This window comes from Histomonas meleagridis, assembly GCF_020186115.1.
Source record: "Histomonas meleagridis strain 2922-C6/04-10x chromosome Unknown contig_10, whole genome shotgun sequence".
NCBI lineage: Eukaryota > Parabasalia > Tritrichomonadida > Dientamoebidae > Histomonas > Histomonas meleagridis.
In genome coordinates, this window is record NW_027150747.1 from 34076 (window position 1) to 56552 (window position 22477).

The window sequence follows — 22477 nt, forward strand, 5'->3', positions numbered from 1 at the left end:
TACAAATACACTGCCTATAACAAATGAAAGTGAATTTAATCAAACATATCAAAATATTACAGAACATATTATTATTGAAAAAGGAATTTTTTATATACCAGATAATTCATTTTCTCAATGGAAGAGAATTAATTCAGTTTATTATATTGGAAATTCAGCATTTTCTTATTGTTCTTCATTAGAAATTATTAATTTTGGTTATAATTTAACATCAATTGGAATTTCAGCATTTTCTTATTGTACTTCATTAAATAATATTACACTTCCGAATTCAGTTAATTATATTGGAAATTTGGCATTTTGTTATTGTTCTTCATTAACATTTATCAGCACTTTAACATATTTATATTATATCACACAAACAATTTCATTCTATAATACAAAAATAAATTCATTTACATTTTCATACATTAATTCATCGCATACGTATATTGAAACAGGATTTATTTTTTATAATTATACAATTATTTGCTATTCAACTTATTATAGCTTTTATTCTTATTTCTTTACAATTTTATTTTCAAATGAATTTCAAACAAATGAAAATAAAAATGTAATTATCATTTCTGTTCGTGTTGTAGTCGTTGTAATTTTTGTCATTTCATTACTTGTTATTCTTTTAGTTAGAAACAAACATAAAAAACATTTAAGCGAAGAACGAGAGAAAGAAAGCATTGAACAAAATAATGTTGAAATCCAAAACACATTTCAAAATACATTCACAACTAATATGGATGAAGATCCATTTGCTGATGATTTTAAAGAAGTAAAATTTATCACTCAAATTTAGAATTTAGTAAAAAAAAAATAAAAATAATATATTTTGAATCTAAAATGCTATAACTTGTTCATATATTTTAATATATGCGAATATGTAATATGTGAACACTGTGAAAAGAAACATCTTCTGATTGAAGTTCGTCATTTTCTGCAATATCACTTACTTCTTCGATTGTTTCGTCTTCCGAATAAAGTTTGCTCTTCTCTGATTTGACTTCTTCAGCACCATTAACTTCTTCAATCTCTAATTTAATTTTATCATCGTTTTCCTTGTCTGTTTCGATTTCTTCGATTTCTGATTTTGTTTCGCTATTTTCAATTTGAATTTCATCTATTTCATCTTTATTAGAATCAAATTTATTAATTTCCAATTTGTTTTCTTCCATTTCATCTGTTTCTGATTTTTCTGATTTGTTATCCGAATGAATTTCTTCAATTGTATCTGATTTCTCTAATTTATATATTTGCATTTAATATTATTATTTTTTTATATATATTTTTCAACTAATTTTATAATTTCTATATTTCCTTTCTTATTTGAATATGTAAAAGCTGTTTCTTTCATTTGATTGAAATACCAAGTTTGGTTTGATCACAGTGTTCAGAACATATTATTCCATCAATGCGTTCATTTGAAGATGATATATCATCTCTTGAAAGTTACATTTTGGATATTTTGAAGTCACCAACTTCGTAGAAACCATTGAAGTTGTGATCTTGTCTTTAAAAAATTAATTAAAATATATATTTTTTTTAATTATTACAGTATTAATCATGCCCAAAATTAATAATATTATTAACCACAAAATTATATGTTTCGTTGAAGGAAACCAAAAGTTCATATATCACATATCGCACATATATATTTTATACATTCGATTCCTATTAAGGAACCCACCATTAGGTCTTTGAAATGGGGAATAAGGATAGTAATATTAACCCATTTATCAAATGATATTAAAACCTTCTTATGTCAGAAATAAAAATTGCCGGTTTTTTCAAATGGTGAATTAAAGGAAAAACGTTTAGAGTTGTAAATTAACGACTTTTCTATTAGTGAAAGGACAAAATGTCATTCAATTTTTTATTGACAAAATTTTACAATTTGCTTTTTGAGTAAACCTGGTACAGCTTGGCACCATTTGAAAAAACCAAAATGAAAAAGAAAAGCTCAAAGAAGAAGAAATCAGAAGCCAAAGCCTTTCATCCATTTGTGACAAAGAAGCTGCCTACTTCTAGACCACCAGATAGTGCTATTGATGAAATGCTTTCAGCATTTCTTGATGATATGGATATTCATGGAGAAAAGCGATCAAACTTCATCGAACAAAAAACAACAGATGAAAAATGGCAAATGATGGTTTTCCAAGAACAACTTGATTTATCTATTCCTTCACCAAAGTCATTACTTCTCGAATTAAAGAATAATTTGACTCCAGAAAACCTTAAAAATGTAGCAAATAATCTTGCTAAATCACGTCTATCCTGGGGCAAACAATTTCTTGAGGAAGGAGGTCATGTATTTCTATTTAAAATCATTCAACAAATATCCAATAAGCTTACTTCAGTTGGTGAAATCTCCAAGGGTGATGCTGCAATACTAGAAGGTCTTCTGGAATGTTTTAGGTCAATATGTAATACATCACAAGGTCTTGATAAAGTCCTAGATTATTACAAATACATTAATATTATTATCAACTGCATTTACCCACCACATTTGCGTACATTTGACTTTGTTTTTGGTATTTGTTTAGCATATCTTTTTGGAGTAACAGATCCTAAAAAACATGGCATTACACTTCGAATTATCCTCGAAACATTTCGGAAACTTGAACGTAATCATCATGGCTGGAAAAATATCACATATTTTGTATCATCGAAAGGAGCCAATCTTTTAACATTATATTCCTTTTTGAATGGTATTTATTTAACACTTGTTGGGCAGCATGGCGAAGAAGGATATCCATCATTTCGATATAATTGGTTAATGAATATAGAAAATGCCGGCTTAATCAAAGCGTTAAAAGAAAGTCATAATGAATTATTACAAAACTTAGCAACAGTATTAGAAGACGATGTTTCTATTTGTAAGTCTATATTTCCAAACACAGGAATTAATCCATTTAATGATAAATCGTTATGTAAAATCATTGATACAAATTCAAATCCACCATATTTATTTAGGAATGTACAACTTGGACTTGTAGATTTAGCACTTCGACATAATAATATCTTTAATATCATAATGACATATTTCTTTAATGCTATAAACATTACGCGTTACTTTGCTATCTCAGCAAAAGATTTACGAAGATATAAAAAAATTTTCGTTGTTACAGCTGATTTAGATTCACCTATTAAACTTAGTATTGAACAAAGTGATAATAACACTATATTAAGCGAACTTGGATCAGAAATGTTTGCTGTAGAAAATGAACTTAAACGTCAACAAATGAAAAAGATAATTAAAAAAGCAGGAAAAGTTAATATTGATAACTTAGAAGCATTATTCGGTAAACAAGAACGTCCTTCTGATATTGATGGGCCAACGATTATATCAGAAGCAGAATTACGTCAATTACAACAAAACTTATTAGAAATGAAGAATCAAGTCACGGAATTAAATAAGAAATGTAAATCATTAAATGATGAAAAAGATGATATCATTAAAGAGAATAATAAATTAAAAGCAATTTGTAATGAATTAAAAGAGAAATTAAATAAAATGAAAAATAAAGAAGAAAAATCTGATGAATCAACTAAATCTAAATCAAAATCTAAAACTAAATCCGATTCTTCTTCATCTGATTCAATTTCTACCGAAACAGAAGCTTATGAATCATATAAATCAAATATTTCTTCTTCGACAACTGAAGAAAGTGGAATTTCGAATATAACAGTGTCTGATAATAAAGAATATGTTATGTTAAGAGAAGCTAAACTTCAATCAGATACAAAAGTAGAAAAACTTTTAGAAGAAATTGAAGCATTAAAGAAACAAAATAATAATGATAAAGAATTTAATGAACTTCAACAAGCTAAAGTTACTGCAGAATCGAAAATCATTGAATTAAATTCCGAAATCGAATCATTAAAAAATAAAGAAATTACAATTAAAAATGAATCAGAAAATATTAAAAAAGAATTATCAGAAGTTAAACAAGAAAATATTATATCGAAATCTAAAATCGAAGAATTAGAAAATGAAATTAAAACATTAAAATCAAAAGAATCAGCAAATAAAGAAGATAACACAAGTACAAAACAAGAAATGTTAACAATTAAAGAGAACAATGCACGTTTACAATTTAAGATTGAAGAATTAGAGAAATTAAATGAAGAAATGAAAACGAAAGAATTAAATGTTAAAGAAGAAAATGATAAAATTAAACAAGAATTATCATTAACTAAACAAAGTAAAGCAAGTGTAGAACAAAAAGTTAATGAATTAGAAAATGAAATCGAAACATTAAAATCAAAAGAAATTAATATTAAAGAAGAATCAGATAAAATGAAACAAGAATTAATTAATATGAAACAAAATAAAGCTATAGCTGAAAACAAAATTGAAGAACTTGAAAATGAAATCCAAACAATTAAAACTAAAGATTTGAATATTAAAGAAGAATATGATAAAATTAAACAAGAAAATTCGATATTAAAACAAAACAAATTAGTTAATGAATCTAAAATTAAAGAACTTGAAGAAGAAATAGAAACATTAACACAAAAATCCGATTCTTCATCATCTTCAAGTTCAAGTGATAATGAAGATGAATTACGTAATGAAATCAATTCACTTAAAGAAGTTAAATCTTCGAATGAAGCTATGATTCAACACTTAAAAGCACAAATTGAATCAATGAAATCTAAGAAAGTTAGTGATGAAGGTTCATCTTCTTCATCTTCTTCAAGTGATAATGATAATGATGATAAAATCGAAATTCTTGCAACACGAGAAATCGAATTAAATGAAATTAAAGAAGCTAAAGCTAAATCTGATTTAAAGATTGTTGAATTAAAGAATGAAATTGAAAGTTTGAAGAACAATGAAAATGATTATAAATCCGAAAATGATAAAATTAAACAAGAATTATCACAAGTTAAACAAAGTAAAACTATTGCAGAAAGTAAAATCGAAGAATTAGAAACAGAAATTAATTCATTAAAGAATAAAGAAAATGAACTTAAAACAGAAAACGATAAAATTAAACAAGAATTATCATTAACTAAACAAAACAAAATTACTTCTGATTCTAAAATCGAAGAATTAGAAAATGATATTAATAATTTAAAGAACAAAGAAATTGAACTTCAATCCGAAAATGAGAAAATCAAACAAGAATTATCTAATGTTAAACAATCTAAAGCAAGTTCTGATTCTAAAATTGAAGAATTAAATTCCGAAATCGAATCATTAAAGAGCAAAGAATTATCATTAATTAATGATGCTGAAAATATTAAACAAGAATTATTAAATGTTAAAACATCTAAAGCAAGTGCAGAAATTAAAATTGAAGAACTTCAAAATGAAATTAATACATTAGTTAATCAAGAATCAAATTATAAAAATGATAGTGATAATATTAAACAAGAATTATCTCAAATGAAACAAACGAAAGCTTTACTCGAATCTAAAATCGAAAGTTTGAATAATGAAATCGAATCATTAAAGAACAAAGAAATTCAAATTAATGAAGAAAATGATAAAATTAAACAAGATTTATCATCTACAAAACAAAACAAATTAATCCTTGAAACTAAAATCGAACAATATGAAAATGAAATCAAATCATATAAAGAAAAAGAACAATCTTTAGACAACAATAAGAAAGAACTTGAATCTAAAATTAAAGAAATGGAAAATGAAATTGAAACATTAAAGAACAAAGAACATTCATCTTCTTCATCATCTTCTTCAAGTTCTGATGACGAAGATGATAATAATAATGAACAAAAAGAACAAATTGAAAAACTTACAAAAGAAATATCCGAAAAAGATAAAATCATTAAATCACACAAAGACGAAATCACTAAATTACAAGGACAAATCAATACCATCAAGAAAAAATCATCAAATCAGCCACGGCAATCTCAAAGCAATGCAAACATCGAAGCATTACAAAAACAAATCGAAGCACAAAAAGCCGAAATCGCTAAACTCAAAGAAACATTATCATCTTCAGGCAAGTCCGAAGCTTCAGCACCCGAAGCGCCTTCATCTGAAGCCGAAGCTCCTCCACCACCTCCGCCTCCACCCCCACCTCCTGATGCGCCTCCTCCTCCACCACCCGGCGCTCCACCTCCTCCGCCAGGCGCTCCTCCTCCTCCGGGCTCCGGAATGCCATCAAAGCCCAATCCCAAGCCGCCGAAGCCACTGCGTAACTTGTATTGGACGAAGATACCCGACTCAACAGTCAAAGGAACATTATGGGAGAAGATCGACGACACAAAGGCCAAATTCGATGAAGACAAATTGTTGGAATTGTTTGCCACAGCAGCACCTAAGCCAGCGCCGACACCATCGGGAAGAGCAGCAGCAGAAGCGGCGCCGCCGAAGCCGAAGATTGTCGAATTGTTTGACCAGAATCGATCCAAAGCGATCACTATTATGGTCACACGCTTCAGAAGGCCGAATGAACAAGTTGCGACCGAAATTAAGACACTTAGCGACAAGCTGACTGAGGATGAAATCCAAGCGCTCCGTAACAACAAGCCAAATGCAGAAGAAGTTCAAGCAGTTGTGTCATATGATGGCGATAAAGCATTGTTAGGTAAAGCTGAACAATTTGTGAATGCAATCAGCGGAATACAAATGTTGGACACGCACATTGACTTCTTATACATTCGTAAGACATTTGATTCACAGATCGAAGACGTCGAGAGGCCATTATCGTTTATATATAATGGATTAAATAGCATTAACACATCAGAGAAGTTAAAGGACCTCTTAGCATTAATATTACGTATAGGTAATATATGTAACGGAGGTACTATGCGTGGAGGCGCTTACGGATTTAAGTTCGATTTCATTGATAAAATCAGAGAAATCCGTACACAAGTTCCTGGTTATTTACTAGTGAACTTTATCGCTGAACAATTCCCTGTCAACGAATTATATAATGAATTGGAGCCAATCAAAAAAGCTTTGACCGTAGATATGGATACGATCCGTAAGTCTTATAAGGCTATGGATGGAATGTTTAACACATTAGAAAGATCTTTAGCTCAAGCAGAGAAACTCGACAATAGTTATGTACTCGCAAAAGAAATCAAAAAATTCATCGGTGAAAAGTCGGCGACCGTTAAAAAGCAGCCTGAAACATTTAACAAAATCGATGAATTATATGCAAAATTGGTTAAAGAATATGGAGAAGATCCTGACGCAATGCAAATGGCCGACTTCTTTAATGTATTTATTAAATTGGCAGAAGAATTAAGAAAGGCCAAAGAAGTTAATGAAAAGAAGAAGGCAGATGAAGAAAAGGCTAAGAATAAGATGCAGAACCCATTGAGAAGAGGCGTAATTAACGCTGGTGACGCTCAGAGAGGTGTTTTGGATGAGTTGATGAAGAAGCTACAGACAGGGCCACCCCAACTCAAAAAAGTGGGAGGCGGGCCACCCCAGCAAAGAGGCCCCCCGCCGGGTCCCCCCAAACCAGCAAATAATGATCTAATGGCAGCTTTCGCTAAGGTAAGAAAAACCGGTTAAATAATAATTAAAATTTCCATTTGATTCATTTTATTTATTTAATTTCATGTGATACATTACTTTATCAAAATATTCGCATTATCACTAAATCTTAAATTATAATTATCATAAGAAATCTTCAAATCCTTTTAGAAATGTTTAAAAAATAATGTTCAAAAGAGTTGTTTAAGGATTTCCTTATTCAAGTCTTTGGTAATGGCGCTTCCATTTTTCATCAATTGATGCAAGATACCAACTATTTCCCCAAAGATATTCCTTAGATTCCTTTGGTGTATATGGTGCTGTTTTATATCTTTCATTTTCGTATTGAATGCTTTTCTCATAGTCGGTTACCGATCGTTTTGTTCTCGAATTTAAACGTTCTTCGAGATTGAGCACTTTTTTCATTTTGGAAAGATCGCCATTAACTCTGAGGGAGAACATCGTTGACGCACATCCACTTCCGTAAGAAAAGCAAAGAACATGCTTTCCATCTAAGTCGCTGCTGTTAATTAATGATGCAATAGCAAGATATAATGAAGCTGTGTATCCATTTCCACAATACATTGAAAGAAGACAAGATGGAAGTACTTTCTTGTCAAAAATAGGACGGTGGGTTGCACTTAGTTCCGACATAAATCTTGGATTATTACGTGTTTCAGATATTTCTTGTTCATCGCCTTTTTTATCTTGCAAATAAACAAGCCTACCTAAGCACTTCTTTATGTGGTTCATGAAGGGCGTATGGAAACAAATATAGTCGAAATCATCAAGAGATAATTTTTCATTTCCTGTTTTGTTTCTATATCCAAAATAACATTGATCAAGGCACTCATAGTACAAAGTAAGAGAAAGAGGGCCATCGACAAGTGGATGTGGATTTTCAGGATTTGGTTTGTAAAAATCATATCCATGGATGAAATGCGAGTGAAAAAGACCTGGTTCAATAACTATTGGGGCATTAGGACCAATAACCATTGCAACAGCACCACAGCCACCTGTTGGTCTTGCAGACATTTCTTCGTATACAGCAATATCAGAACATACAACTAGTGCATAACGACCATCCCATTGGGAGCTTTCGATCCATGCAAGAGAGTTTAATAAAGCTGCTGTACCACCATAACAAGCATTAGTATTATCAACACCCACCATAGAATGATTATTAGGGAAAAGTTGCATTAAAAATGATTTGATTGATTTGGAGCGGTCAATGGATGATTCAGTTCCAACTTCAAGTCGACCAAACATATCTTCAGTGTAGCCATACTTCGACATTAAAGAAGAAACAACATTTAATGAAATGGAAACAACATCTTCTTGATCTGTGCAAAATGCAAGTGCTGTTTGCCCTAACCCTTTTGTATATTTTCCTTTGAGTCTTTGACGATTTTCTTCTCCAAGAATTTCAATGTCTCTTTCTTCTAGATCATCTTGAAGAATAAAACACTTTGGGAAGTAAACTTCAATTGCTAAAATACCAATGTTTGTTGGTTTTTCACCTTTCATTTTAAATGCCACTTTTTTGATACCATTTTCCAGTCAAGTGAAATTATTTTATTTTAATAATATTAATTTATTTTACTTCCTTACGACCAATCTGTGAGATGTACAAAATCATATGTGATAATTAAGTCAGAGAAATTGCGTATTATTAATAACACAACAGATGAGATCCTAATAAAATATATTTTGTAATCAACAGCATTTCCTATCATTTGTACATGTAAAACAAAAGAGTAAAGTGTCGAAATATCAAAATTATGAATTTGAGATTTTAAAAAATGATTTTTACACTGAGACAATGGAACGATACGATCAAAACGTGTTCAATTTTTGAGGAAAAGTGACAATTTACCAATTGTTTGTCTTCCTTTAAACGGTCTTTAAACAGCAAAAAGTGCGTCATGCGAATACTGACAAACTCAGTCAATTCTAATTGTTGAAATGAGCTCGCAACCACAGACCGAAAAGCCAATGCCTCAGGATTTCCTCCGCCTTTGTATGGAAAGGCGCGTGAAGGTTCAGTTAATTGAAAATCGTGAATTAATTGGAATGTTCCATGCTTACGATGAACATTGCAATATGATTCTAAGCGATGTTACTGAAACACTAACAGTACCTGGCCAAGATGGCACACCAATGAAACACAGCCGTAATATTGACCTGCTTTTTATAAGAGGGGATCGTATTTTAACACTTTCTCCTCTTTAATTATATATTTAAAATTAAAGCACTATTTCATTTTTTTAGTTTTTAAAACCAGTGATTTTTAAAGATGATAATATCGAGATTTTATAATAAATATTATTGATCATAATAAATCAATAATATTCGAAGTTTGGTATTCGTGAGGTCTCGTAGCTCAGTCGGTAGAGCGTTGTGCTGATAACGCAAAGGTCTAGGGTTCAAGTCCCTGCGGGACCATTTTTTTCTTTTTTCATAGTTAAAGAAATCATGTATAATAATTTAAATTTCACTAACTTAAATATGCAGATATTTGTTTCGAACAGTGTTTGCTATCCTAGTTGTTTGCATGATCACTTATTTTTCCACAAAGAAATTTTTTTTTAAATTTCAATTATTTTTTTTAATGAAAAAAATTATATTTTTACTATATTCATGACATTTTTTGATAAATTTGAACCTATTACCTGTATCAATTCTTAATTACTAATTTTGCAGGATCGAAAAAAAAAATTAATTTTAAAAGACGTTAGTTCACTTCATATTAATTTTTACACAAGTTGGGCAAGCTGAGCTAAAATTTGTTTTGCTTCGCGTATCTGTTCTTTCAATTGTTGTACCTCTATTTCAGAAATAGCAGCAGCTCTAATCAGCGTTTCAACTCTTTTTTTTAAGCAAATATTTTCTGATATCAATGGGTCTGTTGATTCTATTTCCGAATCTGGTGTTGCATTAACGCTACTCCAAACACCATCTTCGTATTGTAAACAGTTTCCAGTAAGGTTTATCTGGAAAGAGTGATCTTCAAAATTAGGTGAAATTCGCGGGAGTGTTTCAGGAAAATTAGGTGAACCTTTGAATTGGCCTTTTTTTGTCCATTTTACTTCTCTCATTTCTAAAATTGTAGGTTCTTGTGTGTCATTTATTTTGCTTTCCATGTGTCTGTTTAAAATTGCAAAACCGCCAAAAATTGACAGGAATAAGCAGTTTTTAATCGTCAAAAAACATCGATTGGGATTTTCACAAGAACACGAACAAACCAAGAGACGTCTCGCATAGCATGCTATCAACATTTAATCGAAGTGGCTTTTATTTATTTTTATTCATGAAATTATTTTATTTCTATTTTCGTGACAATTGTTGAACTATTTGCAAAATATTTTTGATTTGTTCTTTAATTTGTTCGTTTTCTTCTGTAAGCATTTTTACTCTTTTTGTTAGTTCATCAACTCGATTTTTTAAATCAGTATTCTGATCATTTTGCTCTTTGTTGTTACTAACATCTCCACCCAAGAAACAATCCATGCTGGAGTGTTTCTTTATGTTGAATCTTCCTTTGACAACAACATTTATATTATCAGAATTATTTTGTGGTGGAACTGGCATATCATATGACCAGGTAGGAAGTTTTTTGCCTTTGCTTTTCTTTCGTTTATGTTTATTTTCATGATCCAAATGTTTATATCTTTCTTCAACAGGTGGCAACTTATTTAAGATATGATTAACAATGTATCTAGAATCTGCTGCTTTAATGAAGAATGGTTCATTCAATAATTCTTCAGCAGTTGGTCTTTTTGCTGCATCGTGATTTAGGCACTTACGAACGACAGCTCTGAATTCAGGAGAAAACCGTCCATCGTTGGGGATTTGAGGGGGAGGTGCATTCAATATTTTTTGAACGATCGCCAGCGGTTTGAGATTTGAATATGGTGCGGTTCCAACCGCCAATTCAATCGCCTCGATGCCAAAAGACCAAATGTCAGCTTTCTCGGTGTAGCCAATGTCTTCTTGAAGGACTTCAGGTGCCATATAACACGGTGTACCAATAATGGTAAAGCGAGCGCGCCTCCTTTGACCGTTCTCTAGAAGTGTTGCTGCAACACCAAAATCACCGATTTTGACAGAGCCTGTGGAACTAATAAGTGTGTTCCCTGGTTTCACATCTCGGTGGAGTTCGTGGTTGGAATGAATGTGTTGTAGTGCTAATAAATTTGCTTTTAGAATAGTTGCTATGATTCTTTCATCTGTAAAACCATGTGGAAAACCAAATCGAATAATATCAGAAACAGACCCACCAGGCATAAACTCCATAAGGATGTAAAGAGTTGGTCCTGTAATAAATGATCCATAATATTCTACAATATTTGGATGCTGAGACGAAGACCAAAAAGCAACTTCTTGACGTAAATAATCTAGTTCCAATGGGTAACCTTCCAAATCGATTAATTTTATTGCCAAAATTTTACCGTTTGATTTACAACGAGCACTATAAACTTCTGATGTTGCTCCTTTTCCTATTAAACATAATAGTTCATAATCATCTGCGTTAAGTGGGAAATTTGTTTTGTTTTCTTTCATATTTAGATTTTAAGGTCCGACCTATTTACGAAATTCAAAAAGTGGGAATTTGAATGAGACAGTTATCTCATGTTTTACAAAAGTGAAGAGAAGATCATTTAAACTTTTGAATAAACAATTCAAAGATGAATTAACCGTCACATTAAAGTTTGATGTTTAAATTAATTTCTTTGCAATTTTTTACTGAGAACTTCTTCAACACCTTCCGCGCTTGTATGACTTAGCAGCGCTTACAAGATTTGGTGAAATGTATATAACTTTGCTTGATGAATCAATTGGCATATCATCAACGATTTGATCACACTGTACAAATTTGATTGAATATTTAGGTGATTTTCCTCTCTCAATCGTAGAGAAATTCCAGGAAATAAGTGAATTACCCATACTTGCAACCACTGCCACAACCTTTCCATGGCTTATTTCAAACTTAGCTGGTGTAAATGGTAATAAGATACCACCATTATTAGAAGCAATTGTTTGAATATCAGCTGAACTTAGGTAAAGTCTTATTAGAGGTGGTTTATCTTTACCCATTGGAGAATCAAATCCAAGTTTACCAGTACTTTTAGCAAGAACATCGAATACTGATAAATAATAAGGACATGTTGCAACGACCCAACGTTCATCTGGTGATACATCAATTCCAATGATTGGATCATTTCCAACATTAATTTGGAAGTTAATTGTTGCACGTGTTTTACATGGCTCCTTATAGAGGCGAACAATACCATTATTAGAACCCATTGCAATCTTTCCATTCGAGGTCGTAATACCACATGTGAACTTGTTATTTGTCTTATATTCGGAATGATTAACTACAGAGCATTGAACACGTGGGTCGAACATAAGTGTATCACGTTCATTAAATCCAACAAATGTTGGAGATGTGCTATTTCCATTCTCTGTGTGAAGAAGTTTGACAACTGGAATTTGCTTGCCACTAGCGTCAATAGAATTTACATGGTTTGTGACCATGCCACGATCCAGATTAAGATTGAAAACTTCATACGGACGTTTTTGATCTAGAACAAATAACCCATGATCACCACTATGTGTAAGTGCATCATCAGCAATTAACTTTTGTCCTGTAGCATCAGAAATACTTGGAATGGACATTTGAAATGCGCAATCTTGACTGAAAATTCCAAGACCGCTATGGTCATTATAATTGCGTGTGACCAAAATACTGTTGGTGTGTGGCGCATTACGAAGAAGTGAGTTTTTGCCATTATCAGGAGCACCATTATAATTCCCTTGTGAATCATCTTCAAAGAATTCATCATCTTCGTTTTCTACAGGCGGCTCAGACACTCGCATATATGAAATAATACGTTCAATTTCGGGTAAATCTTGGGCAGTGGGTCGTTTTTTGTAAGTAAACTCGAAAAGGCAATTAACGAATGCGTTAGCAAAGCGTTCGAGTTCAGTTGGGTTTTGGAATCCGAGTGAAAAACTATGCAAAATATTGTTATAACTTATGTCGAAATTAAATGTACTATCGATCATAGAGAAGAAAGTGTTAAGACAAGACGAAATGTCCGACTTCATCAGGACTTCTGGATTTGGTCCGACATCATCAACTTCGAAAGCAAAAGAGCAATTACCAATTGCTTGAATTTTGACGACTGAATTTGCTTCGACTTGGCGATAGTTTTGCCCATATCTTTGGTACACTTGAACCGGCGATTGGATTACGACTGCTTGTTGCATATGAAATTGTGAAATTTGGTCACTTCATTGCGTCAAACTTTATAAGAAAAAATTTCAATTTGACAAAAAATATTCTGAAGTTTACAATTCATTTTGTGTTGGGGCGATCGCTCATTTTCTGTTTATGGAAGATCAAAAAAAAAAAAAAAAAAACACACACACTGAAGTCATCATCAGCGTTATATATTTATAGATTTGAAAATAATTTTATTGTTTTATTAAAAAGTCGAACGCCTCTTCGGGTGTGGAGAATTCTTCTTTATGACTAAATAGTTCCGATGGTGATGGACCATTGTATTCCCAACATGGATTGTTAATAAGTTCAAGAAAATGCGTAAATGAAATGTCAACTCCAGAGGAAGTCGTTTCATTTGATGAAGTTTTGTTTTCTGTTTTAGGTTTATCATCAAATGATGGAAATGATATTTTTTCGTCATTTTTCTTTGGATTTTCATCCTCAAAAGATGGAAATTGTATTTTTTCTTCTTTTTGATTTGGTTCATCTGAAAAAGAAGGAAATGCGAAATTGTTTTCTGATTTCTTTGGTGTCTTCTCATCATCAAATGTTGGAAATTGGAAACTTTCTTCTTTCTTTGGTTCATCTGCAAAAGAAGGAAATTCAATTTTCTCTTCTTTTTTATCTGGCTCATCAGCAAAAGAAGGAAATTCTATTTTCTCCTCCTTCTTTGGCTCATCTTCGAAAGAAGGAAATTCTATTTTCTCTTCTTTCTCTGCTGGCTCATCATCAAACGTTGGGAATTCGAACTTGTCTTCTTTTTTCGTTGGCTCATCGCTGAATGTTGGGAATTGGAAAGTTTCTTCTTTCTTAGGCTCGTCAGCGAAAGAAGGGAACATTATTTTCTCTTCTTTTTTCTCTGGCTCATCTTCGAAAGAAGGAAATTCTATTTTCTCTTCTTTCTCTGCTGGCTCATCATCAAACGTTGGGAATTCGAACTTGTCTTCTTTTTTCGTTGGCTCATCGCTGAATGTTGGGAATTGGAAAGTTTCTTCTTTCTTAGGCTCGTCAGCGAAAGAAGGGAACATTATTTTCTCTTCTTTTTTCTCTGGCTCATCTTCGAAAGAAGGGAATTCGATCTTTTCCTCCTCCTTTGGCTTATCATCGAAAGAAGGAAACACTATTTTCTCTTCTTCTTTCTTTGCTGGTTCATCTTCGAAAGAAGGAAATTCTATTTTCTCCTCCTTCTTTGGCTCATCTTCGAAAGAAGGAAACACTATTTTCTCTTCTTCTTTCTTTGCTGGTTCATCATCAAACGTTGGGAATTCGAACTTTTCTTCTCTTTTCATTGGCTCATCGCTGAATGTCGGGAATTGGAAATTTTCTTCTTTTTTATTTGGCGGTAAGTCGAATGCGTCATTTCCGTCTGTTTTCATTCCATTTTTCATTAGTCCCTCTTTGCCACTTGTCCACTCTTTAATTTCATTAATTCTAAATTTATTCCATTGTTCATTTTGATCTCCGACGTATTCATCAATTATCGATGCCAACTGCAAATAAAACCCGACGACATTTGCGTTCTTTCTCCAGTTACTTCTATTTGCATTTTCTAATATTAACGGCACAAGTTTTTGTACAATTACTTCTCTTAACTTTGGAACGTTAATTGCCGATAATATAAACTTCACAAAAGTGCTCTGGTGAAACGTATTGATTTTACCTTCGATAAACCTTTCAATAATTATTGGAATTGCATCAACAAGACTCTCATTGACATTCCGACTTAGAAACTCAAGCGCAAGTACTGATAGTTCTCCATATGGTACATTTCTTTGCACAAGTTTTATTGCGATATTTTCAAATACATTTGATGCACCTGAAACTTCTATCGCAATCTTCATAATAAGACAATGAACAGAATTCGTTTTGTGCGTCGCATATATGTAACCGAGTTCTGCTGGAAACGTGTTTGGAAAAGTGAACTCCTTATTGAGTGTGACAAATGTGTAAACGGTCTCCAGGAGTTTGGAGTATTGAATTTCATTGAATTTGTGGTCTGAGAAATTGGATACAAATTCGGTCACTTGAGTCTTAAGTTCTGGAGGAGTTTTGCCGCCTTTTGGACAAAGAAGTCGAATATATGCAAAGATAAGAAAGTGATTATCGGGAGTTGGAATTGATACGAATTCATGGATGAGATCATATATTGAATTGATGTCGATATATTTGGTAAGGACAACCAAAATTGTTTTAGACTTTGCGAATAAGTTTGTAGTTTCCGACTTCTTTGTTTCGAAAGCTTTGATAAATATTCGGGATATGTATCCCATTTTAACAAGACTTAATGACGGTATTTTGGAAATAAATTCTTCTGACAGCTGCTGGTTTTGAATAAGGTTTATAAGTAACGGCGAATTATTTCCTGTAAATAATTCGACAGATGCTTTTGATACTTTTTCATTTTTGCTGTTGAGCATTGCGTCAATGAATTCGTTTACGTGTTCGCTAAGGAACATAAGTAACTGCGTATCTTTGGATCGATATGTTGAGAACAATTCCTGATGAAGAAGAATGGCTTCGTAGTCAATTGGGTCAGCAGTAAGCAGAGAAGCTAAAGATGTCTCTGAATCATCAGCAAATGTGTCCCAAAATGACATTTTGTTTTTGTGGCTTTGAGCACTTTTTAGTTAAATAAACGGTCGTTTAGTGATATTTACCATCTTTAAAGATGGAAAAGAAAAAAAAGCAAAAGGATTATTATATTAGAAAATTACAGGAGGAATTTTTATCAAACTGTGAAGAATTAAGAAGTGCTTCACTGGAAATAATGGAATTAGAACAAAAATGTCAAGATCTTTCTTTAATGCCTCAAAAAATTAAAATTAATTCCAATTTAAACAATAAATTTTCGATGCGAAAGCCACGACAAACATTAATTAAAGAACTTGAAGATAGAATTGTAGAATTCAAAAATGAAAGAAAAATAAAGAAAAAGAGAAATAACCAACTTAGCAATCAACTTCATTGTTTGAATACTTTTGATGTTTGTTCTGTTGATTTAGAAACACAAGAAGTTCTTAATATGATATCAGATTTAATATCAAGAAGAACATTTCCTCAATTAACAAACAGACTACGCGCATCTTATGAAATTCTCCAGCATAATTATGAGGGTGCCGAAACATATCTTCGTGGAATTACTGATAATGATATTTCATTATTAGAAAGTATTAAATCAATAAAGGAAATTGAAAGAAGAAAACGAACATATGAACAACTTGAAGCTAAGTTAAAGATGGCACAAGCAAGATTTAATCAAATGGAGAAATTTCATTTTGCTCAAATTAAACAAAATCAAAATAACACAGAAAAAACGAAAAACGAAACAGAAGAATTAAAGCAATTACAAATCGAAAAGAGTTTACATGAAATTGAAATGAATAAAACAGAACAAAATTTACGAAAAGCAAAAGAATTAGAAAAAGAAATAAAAAATTTGGAAAGAAAAAAGAAAAATTTGGAAGAACAAATTAATGATAAAACAGAATCAAACGAAAGTGAAATTTTGACAAAATTAAAAAATGATATTTTAAAACAAGAAATTGAAATAAGAAATGAAAAAAGAATTAACAAAAAACTAAATGAGAAATATAATGAATTGGAAAAAGAACGAAATAAATTAAATCAAAATGTAGAATAAATTAATAAATGTTTGAATTGTATATAATTTATTTTATTAAATATGTATTCATATATGAAAAAAGAAAAGATACTTGTTAGAATAAAGAAAGAAGTACTACAATATGAAAACTCAGTGCATATTCGACATGGTAAAAGCATTTAATTGTTAGTGTTTTATTATCATATACTGTTTAATACATTTATATCAGCTCCAGCAAAGTGTAAACATTTAATGATGCATATTGCTTAATGCAAAAATCTAATATTTTAATTATTTATTTTTTCGATGTTTCATAAGAATTCTGCCCTAATCTTCATGTAAATTTTGGACATCATATAAATGTTAAAACTAGAAATGTATATAATTTCTTAAATATTCGATAATGAAAATCATCAAATGGCTTTGATATATAACAAGTAAACCATACAAATTATTTATCGAAATTTCTGACGAATATTTTGTGCACAAAGTAAAGATAACACTTAGTTAAAAAACGAACCCAATTAGCGGTTAATAAATTTTTCTGAAGTTTACTGATTATAATTTCAGAAAAATCTGAATTGAAAAAGGTTTTTTAAGTCCAGCGGCAGTATGGAAGTCGACAGGAAGATCCTCAGCCAAGTCAAAAAAATCGTAGATCTCCATAGCGGTCATGTTATTGCATGTATGCGTACTCAAAATGTCTTACGCCGAAGTGCGATTGAGCCCGCAGTTCTTGTGATAACGGAAATCGAATTTGTATTACTTACAGAAAGCACAGGTAAACTTGCCGTTGTAGACAGGTTCACGTGGCCCATGATCACACATGTCAATTTGCTTTCGAAGATTCAAGTTCAATTAAATAAATCATCTGGTGGATTAGTTCTACAACAAGATAATGCATATGAATTAGCATCGTATGTCATTGGCTATTTAAGTTGTATTCTACCGCCAAATGAAGTACCCAAATTCGAAGGAGATCGATCATTTTTAACACAATTTACTCCATTAAAAGTACCACAGTATCAACGATTTTTATACCTCGCAACTAAGGCTAAGATACAGTTAGGAGACACATTCCTCAAAGCGATTAAGGAGCAAATGAAAAATATCAAATTTTGCGATTTCACTAAAATCCCTAAAAGTGATATTTGCTCAGACATAATCATTGACTCTCTCACTATACAGCCCGCAATTAAAGGGTTTTCTATACAGAAAAGCAAAAAAGGAACGTTATGGACACAAATAGCGAAGATGATCTCTTCGGGATCAAATCCAAACCTCGAAGTGATCAAGATTCATGAGCCTATTGACTCTTCATTTACGGAACTTATTAAGGCATTTCAAAGTACAAATACCAAAATCCACACATTCAAATTCTTTGATTCCAATTTCCAAAAGAATCAAGTTCAACTTCTTATTGATTTTGTCACTGCTTCCAAGGTCAATTACTTATCACTTTCCAAAGCATGTGACAATGATTTCATTTCCAAATTCATATGCATGTCAACACAAAATGATTCACTTAAAAGTACCCGCGTGCTTAAGCTCGAAGGCATTCCAAACCTTAACATCTCTGAGCTTCTAAACAACATTCCAACCATCAAAAGCCTGAAAATCAGTTCCTGTGAAATTGACGTTTCATCGGCGCTATGTTCACTTTCGGCAACTTCACTTCACTCCTTCACAATTTCGCATTCGACAGCGTCAAATCGTATCGACAAAACTTCACAATTGCCGCCATCGTTAGACACCATTAATCTTCATCATATTCAATGGGAAGGAACGACTTATGCTGACGCGTGGGTATTATTGATGAGACATAAACCTGCGTCAAATCAATTGAAAATAGATATGTCAGCAGCAGTCGTACCTGATAACGTTTGGCAAGGATTTTTCAACGGAATTCGAAACCTTGTTAATCCAAGACTCGTTAATCTTAAATATTGTTCGAATCCAATTCGACCACAATTGATCGAATTCATTGGAAAACTTCCTAATCTTAAGGCATTATGCTTCCAAGGATGTCTTCGAAATGAAACACCAGAACTTGTAAAGTCATTTGGCGAAATGTTGGCTTCAAATTCGACAATTAAATCGTTAGATGTTTCGGGTAATGCATTTGGTAAAATGAGGGAATCTTCACTCGAAATTATTAAAGCATTAAGAACAAATACAGGACTCGAGAAAGTGAACTTTTCAAATAACGAGTTCGGAGATAAATGTCTTAAGGAATTACAACAAACTTTAATAGAAAATAAAAGAATTAGGAAATTGTTCTGGGATGGAAATAATATACGTTCACCTGAAGTACTCGCAAGATTTATAGAAACGATGGGCGGAAGAGGTTCGCAATTAGTGTTTAATTGGCCTGAAAAAGAACTCCATGAAATGATGAAGAAAAGAATGATTAAGAGTGCACACGTTGAAAATTTGCATAAGATTTTCCAAAAAGTCGTAAGTTTGAAGAACGTGGATCAAGCTGAAGATGACGATAAATTCCAACAAGAATTATTAATGTATTCAACAAATAGAATGGCTGGAAACTTAACCGAGTTGGAAATAGGCGAATGGAGTTCTCCTTTCCCAACATTACAAAAGCCGGATAATAATGAAATCATAAAGGATAATGCAGAAAGATTCTCATTATCAAACATAGTCGGAATGTTCTATAAAACTTTGAGCAATTAATTAAAAGCATCAAATTTGATGTTTCGGGGTGCCCCAAAATATTTACATAAAATTTCAATTCTTTACTTTCCACTTTTTGTATGACTCATGAGTCATTTAGGAAAATAATTTTATTCTGATATAAATAGAAAATTCAAAAATATTTCATATGCCAATATGTTTGATGATATATCTAAATAATAATTATTTATATATAATGAAGAGAAAATATTAACTGAATTCTGTGTATTATTTTTTTATTTTTAATTTGAATCATTATTTATAATTAGTTTTATCGCACATTAATGAAAATTAAATGTTAGTGTAATAATACCAAAAAAAACCACATTTCTATGTTTTATTGATGATGAAGTAGAACATAGTCATATAATTTTTTGAATAGTTTATGGATTCAATTTCATTTTTTGCATGGAACAAAAAACTTCAGTTCCAAATATCCATAATGAATGGGAACTATTTCTATCGATACATAAAATTATGTTTGGTTTAGATAAAGGTAATTTTGCTCAATCGGTAAATTTGATCATTAATAAGTTTGATTATTTGCATCCCATATCTTATAATACAATCATATGCCAAATGATATATTCATTGTTTACTATAAGATTTGATAGCTATGATATATATTTGGAATTTATGAAGCAAATAAAAAAATTCGAAGAGGAAAAAAAAATTAAATCAAATTTTTTTAATGTATTTGCACGATTTCTTGTTAATAATCAAAGACAAGAATCATATTATTTTCTAGAATATTTTATTGAACATAATTTAATAAAACCTAAAGTGATCAAAAACATAAAAATTTCATATTTTGCACATCATATGCCAGAAAAAGAATTAAAAGAATTGATGGAATATTGTGATGAATTTACAAAAGAAAATTTTGAGGAACTTAAACGAAATGATTGGGAACTTCATAATAAGTTAATTAAAGAAGGAGTTAATCCAAGTGAAATAACAAAAATAATTCGAAATGATGAAATAGAAAAACTTCAAAAAATATCATCACAAACAAATTTTGATTTTAATCAAAAAATTGAACCTTCATTTTGTGAACGATATTCATTTATTCATAATTGGAATATTCGACTTATTGATTATGCAGCATTTTTCGGATCCATAAAATGTTTTAAACATTTACTAATGAATGGTTCTGATGTTTATAATTCAGGTAAATATGCAATTGTTGGGAAAAACATTGAAATTATTCATTTATGTTTACAAAATCATTCAACATTTGATTGTGCTTATGAAGCAGCAATTGTATTTCATCGAAATGATATTTTTAAATATCTTTATGAAAATAAAATTATTGAAATTAATGACATGGAAAAATTAGGAAAGAAATGTATTTCACATTATAATTATGATATTTTTTCATTTTTAGAAAAAGAAGGATTGAAAATAACAGAAAACATTGTTAGAAAAGCAGCAAAGATTGGAAATTTATATTTTATCAAAAAATTTCTTGATTTAAATGAAATTCACAAAGATATTTTAGTTTTCTCTTCTGAATCAGGTAATTTGGAACTTGTTAAATATATTTTAGAAAAGAAAAGAATTGGTATTAATGAAAAAGATAAGCAAATTTAAAAATCGAATTTGGCGTTTTATAAAATAGTTTTCAAATGCGCTTATGCTTGCTTCTTATTATGGCTTCACAGAAATAGCAGAACTTCTTCTTGAACAAAAAGATATTGATATCAATGTTAAAAATTTTTGTTTGTTTTTATTAATGTTTATTTTTTATATTATGTGTTTCAAGTTTAAATTTGGAAATTATTCAAAATATTTTGTACACCACTGATGTTTACAGCTTATGATGACAATGCAAAAATAGCAAAGTTGCTTCTTGGACAAAAAGGTATTGATATTAATACTAAAAATTTTTGTTTATTTTTATTGATATTTATTTTGAGAATTATATGTTGCAAAAGTGTATTTGGATAATATTTAAATAATTTAAAACAGCACTTATTTTAGCATCTGAATATGGAAGTATAAAAACAGTTAAATTACTTCTTCAACAAAAAGGAATTGATGTAAATGCTATAGATGATATTTATTTCAATAAAATAAAATTTTTATAGAACATTTGGAAATAATTTAAATAATGTGAAACAGCACTTATGTTAGCATTACAAAATGGTCATACAGAAATTCATGAATTACTTCTTAGCAATACATTGAAAAGTTCTTAAAGAAGATAAATTAAGTTATAGAATAGATTAAATACCTAATAAGAAAAGTTTACAATGTAATAAATAATGGATATAAAAAAGATTTATTATTCTCTCATGTTATTTTTGAGTAATATTAATTAAAAATGAATAAAATGAACAAAAAACAAAATTTGATAAGCCACATATGATAAATGCAATGAAGAAAAATTGATAATTATCAAATAAAATTGAAGATACTTTTATGTGCTAGTGGTTCTTCT

The 22477-nt window shown here is 30.8% G+C and overlaps 6 protein-coding genes across 6 annotated transcripts; 2 read left to right on the plus strand and 4 right to left on the minus strand.

Moving 5' to 3' along the window:
* Positions 1 to 1936: 1936 nt before the first annotated feature.
* Positions 1937 to 7492, plus strand: GO595_000378 (Formin-like 2 Domain containing protein; the record flags this gene model as incomplete). Its single annotated transcript, XM_067916833.1, has 1 exon — positions 1937 to 7492. One exon carries the CDS (start codon positions 1937 to 1939, stop codon positions 7490 to 7492), a length of 5556 nt encoding a protein of 1851 aa, XP_067779366.1.
* Positions 7493 to 7669: 177 nt separating this feature from the next.
* Positions 7670 to 8980, minus strand: GO595_000379 (hydroxymethylglutaryl-CoA synthase, mitochondrial; the record flags this gene model as incomplete). The annotated part of the gene is made up of 1 exon (XM_067916844.1): positions 7670 to 8980. One exon carries the CDS (start codon positions 8978 to 8980, stop codon positions 7670 to 7672), a length of 1311 nt encoding a protein of 436 aa, XP_067779367.1.
* A 1800-nt stretch (positions 8981 to 10780) lies between these two features.
* GO595_000380 (STE family protein kinase) lies at positions 10781 to 12016 on the minus strand (the record flags this gene model as incomplete). Its single annotated transcript, XM_067916856.1, has 1 exon — positions 10781 to 12016. One exon carries the CDS (start codon positions 12014 to 12016, stop codon positions 10781 to 10783), a length of 1236 nt encoding a protein of 411 aa, XP_067779368.1.
* Positions 12017 to 12211: 195 nt separating this feature from the next.
* Positions 12212 to 13726, minus strand: GO595_000381 (vacuolar import and degradation protein; the record flags this gene model as incomplete). The annotated part of the gene is made up of 1 exon (XM_067916867.1): positions 12212 to 13726. One exon carries the CDS (start codon positions 13724 to 13726, stop codon positions 12212 to 12214), a length of 1515 nt encoding a protein of 504 aa, XP_067779369.1.
* Positions 13727 to 13933: 207 nt separating this feature from the next.
* Positions 13934 to 16339, minus strand: GO595_000382 (uncharacterized protein; the record flags this gene model as incomplete). Its single annotated transcript, XM_067916878.1, has 1 exon — positions 13934 to 16339. The coding sequence occupies one exon, from the start codon at positions 16337 to 16339 to the stop codon at positions 13934 to 13936; it is 2406 nt and encodes an 801-aa protein (XP_067779370.1).
* A 1616-nt stretch (positions 16340 to 17955) lies between these two features.
* Positions 17956 to 20034, plus strand: GO595_000383 (uncharacterized protein; the record flags this gene model as incomplete). The annotated part of the gene is made up of 1 exon (XM_067916889.1): positions 17956 to 20034. One exon carries the CDS (start codon positions 17956 to 17958, stop codon positions 20032 to 20034), a length of 2079 nt encoding a protein of 692 aa, XP_067779371.1.
* Positions 20035 to 22477: the final 2443 nt, after the last annotated feature.